Source organism: Parathielavia appendiculata (assembly GCF_033297405.1).
Source record: "Parathielavia appendiculata strain CBS 731.68 unplaced genomic scaffold N657scaffold_35, whole genome shotgun sequence".
NCBI lineage: Eukaryota > Fungi > Ascomycota > Sordariomycetes > Sordariales > Chaetomiaceae > Parathielavia > Parathielavia appendiculata.
In genome coordinates this window covers 101481-105955 of record NW_026944254.1, presented here as the reverse complement: position 1 = coordinate 105955, position 4475 = coordinate 101481, and the positions used below count along the sequence as shown (strand labels likewise).

Below are 4475 nucleotides of genomic sequence, written 5' to 3'. Positions count from 1 at the left end.
GACTACATGCCTCTCTTGCACAGGACTGAGCCGTTGTTCGTGGATTTTGGCTTGTTGTCGAGGGTGGGCGCCATGAAGCCGTCGGTTCAGGGTAGACTATGGGATGCTGTACTTTTCCGCTGCTTCTTTCTGGGAAGAAAGGCCTTCTTGAACCTCGGCTATAGCCAATTGAATAAGCTCTTCCCGGATAGCGGTCATGTTGATTATTGCCCAGAAGTGGATGAGTTGTGTTGAGTTGAAGTTAGTCATGTCTGGAATGGTGGTGTGGTGCCAGGATTCCATTGTGGGGCCGATTCCGTTGCGGAGTCCAGACGTCTAGAAGGAGCACCTGATTTTCAATTTCAAGTTGTAGGTATTTGCATTTCATGATAATCTGGGCCCTTGTCTTTGGTTTTCACGTTACTCGCTCCTGCAGCGATTTTACAGAGCCTAAGACCCTCGGCGGAATTACCTTATTCGCCGCCATCGAGCCGACAAGGAGTACCTGGATGGTTGCTGAATGTGCCCCTCTGAAATGGGGGATAGAGAGAAAGAAAAGAAGGCTTGAGGGACGACGGAAAAAAAAAACATACAACACCGGGGATTCGCTGGTCGTCACCGACCCAACTACTAATCCAGCGGTCAGTAGCTTATCTAGGGGAGAGCGGACGGGATCCCGAGTTCTCTACTGCCTGTGGTCGTATGTATTAAAAGACGTTACAAATCATAATTATGAACAGTTCAAAAGTCCGTGAGCGAGATGTAAGCAATTGAACCTGTGCTGTATACCCGGAAGATCGTATTTTGACAAGCAGCCTTGACCGAAAACAATGCGCCTGGCCTGTATTACTTCACTACCTTGACACTCATGCAATCTCAACTTGATAATCATCGGATGGTTGTCAATGTGTCCTTGACCTGCGGTGTAAAAGGCCATCTCTATCAGCTGCATAATGTCCTCCATCTCCTCTATGTTACGCTAGTTCCCAGTCGAATCACCCGCAGCCTCTGACTGGAGCTCCAATTGACAACCCTCCCCGGTCCTTAGAGCTTCCCCACCTTGGCAGCAAAATCAGAATTCTTAGCGGTAGCCAGGTCGTATATTGGATGCCCCAAACTAGTATGAATGCCGAATGTGGTTGTCTCGTCGCCCGGGGCGTCCACGGGCGTGTCGGAATAGGCAAAGGCCATGGTGGTGTGGTACTGCGGGTCGAGCTCGGTGTAACCCATGTCGTCGTCGCCCCATCTCGAGCAGCCGGTGCACTTGGCCGTGACCTGCCAGTGTGTGGCGTTGAGGTGCGTGCCTGTTTCGAGGATCGTGTACGTCGAGTCCGGATACTCGGGCGGGCTGAAGTAGCCGCTGTTAAGAGGGAGAGGGTTAGCACTTCGATGTGTGCACATGGCTGGGTAGGACGCTCCTTGGGCAACGCACTAGGCAATCCTCGACGAGAGCACGACGCTGTTGGTCTCGTTGGCCCAGGCAACGGCGAGCGGGTTGTATGTCATGTGGCCGCCCCAGGCCCAGCCAGCCCAGCCGACATCATTAGGCGACACGATTTGCAGGACTGTGTCGAAGACCTTTTTCTCGGGGACCGGGTCGGGGATGGCGACACGGAAGGTAATGCCGCGGTCGCTGGTGTAGCTGGCAAAGGTCAAGCCCGTTTCCAAGTCCTCGAACACGGACGAGTCTGCCTCGAACTGCCTCCGAGCTTTAATGCGGACCCCAATATCAGTCATGTTGCGGCATGGCGCGGGCTCTGGACAGTGCTGTCTTACCGAGACCCAGGAAGGCGGCGGCCCGCGCAATGCTTTGCAGAAGTTGCATGGTGGTTCTGGTGTCCTGCTACAGGGTTGTGACAATGAGGGCGGGAAACCAGGGACCGAAAGCAGGGGGGGATTTCTTATATAACGCTTAGCTGAAGCTGGACAACCGGGACCTCAAGATACTGGGTACATTACTCCGACAGACACGCATGTTTGATGGATCATGCTCAACGTAATATCAAGCAGACTTGACGGAGCGACCCAAGCCGGAGGGAAGTCACAATCCAGGCAGGCGGCCGCGGCATGTGATGGCAGAGTGGCACATAGGTTGATGCAGCTGGGATCAAAGGCAGGAGCAGCGATCCAAAGTCCGTTTACAGCACAACAGACCATGGTCATTGCCTTTCGGCCAGTCTTGGTTGGTCCAGCGACTCCAGCCATGGCATGCCGACTGGGACGGTCTGTGTGATCCCCGTATTTGGTACTCTGATGGTACGGTGTTCACCTCGGGGGCGGCCATCATTTCCAAATGGATACACGGAGGCGAATGGAAGGACCTGAAGGAAAATCGGTGCGCATATTGGGGAGGATAGCCCCGAATTCCTGATTGGAAGGATAAAGCAGACGTTTTGGGAATAAATGAACTCGAGGATATTAGGCAGAGCGGAATTGGCGGAAATACAACGCCTCCGGTTGGAGATCAGCAGAGAAGCAAAAACATGGCCGTCGACAAACTTGAAAGCGGTTTCGAAAGGTCAACTACATTTTTATTAGCCTAAGAAAATGCCTTCCCCATAGATAAGCTGCAGTCGATCCTTCGCCAAGGAATGATGGTGTCAAAAATTAAGCGATGGAGTCCAACAGACATACAACACCGGGGATTCGCTGGTCGTCACCGACCCAACTACTAATCCGGCCCTTACCAGCTTATCTAAGGGAGAGCGAACGGGATCCCGAGTTTTCTAGTAGGTATGGTCTTATGTGATAAACCTCATGTTAACTTCTCCTTGATATATTAGTTAAGGCACTGTCCGGGATCTGAAAAAGGGTCGCTGTGCACACATGGCAACCAAGGTACAGTATTTGCTGTGCGAGACCACTGGAAATGCTGACCTTCTCCGGAGTCCCCACAGCTGCTTCAAGTCTCGAATCGCCGCTGTCATCATATACAGCTCCACGCGTTAACAGTCCCAATCCCGGAAGTCTCCGTGACCATGGTCATGTGAATCTACCTTTATTTTTCCAAGTAGCGCCGCACGGTCCTCCAACTTTTGACGCATTTCCAGGAGCCTAAACGCCCTCAAGGCCTCTGTCGTGACCTGCATAAATGCAGCTATACTGGAATGCCCGCCACGACGGGTGCTACTACGCGTTGTCACTCTCTCCTCTTATCCCTGTCTCCCTATTTTCTCCGGCGTTGCCACTAACCCCCTCCTGCCCCAGAATGGCCCTAGCAGCGAAATTATATCGAGCAGCTCCACTACATTAGCACCGCGGGCCGGGAACATGGCGGGTGAATGAGCAGGCGTGTCCGTATATAGAAGCCAGGCGAGTTATAGCAGCCCGCAATGTCGAGCAGGAGGTCCCAGCTGTTACAGAGGCTCTCTCGGATGCCTTGGAATCTTCGACATTCCCGAGCATCAATTTACAGTCCTGGACTCGTGACTATTAGGCTCCTGTCGGCTCCATCGGGATACTCGACGTAACGCGCATCAGGGCCGTTTTGGAAAACGCTGATGCACCGCTTTTGTTGCTCCAGGCCGGATTTGGGTACTCTGATTTCGAAATCGCCGCGGCTCATAAGGATAGCTGAGGCGAGGGAGCTGCTGGCAGGATGAGCGGAATGCCCCAGCCAAAAGATCCAGATATGTCGCGCTCGAACCAGGCGACCATGCCTAGGAAAGGATCACGGCAAAATTGTACATGGATATTCGGTCTTGTCAGACCCGGATAGTTATCCTAATTCAGGATTGACTTCCAGCCTATCGTATCCCGCCAGAGCCTTAAGGGCTGCAATGCAGCTTGATTTCGATAAATGCGGGAACTGCTTGTACTTCGGAAGGTAGGTAATCCACTTACGCGGCCTTCAGGTTATTCTGGAAATTATCCTAGACAAACTCGTCCAATCCCAAAAGGCCAGGAATTGGAGCCACATAGTAGGGTAGTCATTTTTCTCAACTTTGCCGATAAACCTATCGCGTTGCTTAGACTCGATCCTAGAAAGGAGGACAAATCGGGTTATAACTGGCGTATAAGCCACGTAGTCTCGTCTGAGCCAGTTGAATACGTGCTTGTTGTTTTCCTTCAAACTCCTATGACTTTCCTGGAGCACTTCCGTTGACCTACGGCTGCGGACGCGATGCCTTGGTAGAGGGCTACCGCAGCAAAGATGAGTGCAGCCACATCGATCACCAATGTAAAGGCAAAGTTGAGCGGATTCCAATGAAATGAAACATTTTGAGAATCGATTGCGTTCAAGACGGCCCGAAGGAGACAATCGGTGGAGTTGTCCCGCGTCCGCACATACGTCCTGGAAGGAGTCTATTGCCTTGACTAGTTCATGTTGTCTCCTTGGAAGTTTCGAACTCGAGAGCTGAAGTAGTTGTGGTACGAAGTATATTATTCCTACACCGCTGTGCCCTTGGGCTTGCCGGACCTTCAACAACTTGCTATACAGGAAAACCGCGCCCTCGTGGGCCGGGTGAAAAACCCATATCGACAATCAAGGAAAC

General features: G+C 52.2%; 2 protein-coding genes and 1 pseudogene across 3 annotated transcripts; 1 reads left to right on the top strand and 2 right to left on the bottom strand.

Moving 5' to 3' along the window:
- Window positions 1-394: 394 nt before the first annotated feature.
- Window positions 395-688, top strand: N657DRAFT_711420 (annotated as a pseudogene; the record flags this gene model as incomplete). Its single annotated transcript has 1 exon — window positions 395-688. A coding segment is annotated over one exon (294 nt), but the record flags the coding sequence as incomplete, so codon positions are not given.
- Window positions 689-1023: 335 nt separating this feature from the next.
- N657DRAFT_659331 (iron reductase domain protein) lies at window positions 1024-1804 on the bottom strand (the record flags this gene model as incomplete). Its single annotated transcript, XM_062794972.1, has 3 exons — window positions 1024-1339; window positions 1412-1688; window positions 1756-1804. 3 exons carry the CDS (start codon window positions 1802-1804, stop codon window positions 1024-1026), a joined length of 642 nt encoding a protein of 213 aa, XP_062642692.1.
- A 72-nt stretch (window positions 1805-1876) lies between these two features.
- Window positions 1877-2388, bottom strand: N657DRAFT_324925 (uncharacterized protein). The gene has a single exon (XM_062786817.1). It carries the CDS (start codon window positions 2182-2184, stop codon window positions 1918-1920), a length of 267 nt encoding a protein of 88 aa, XP_062642691.1. The 5' UTR covers window positions 2185-2388; the 3' UTR covers window positions 1877-1917.
- Between the last annotated feature and the right edge of the window lie 2087 nt (window positions 2389-4475).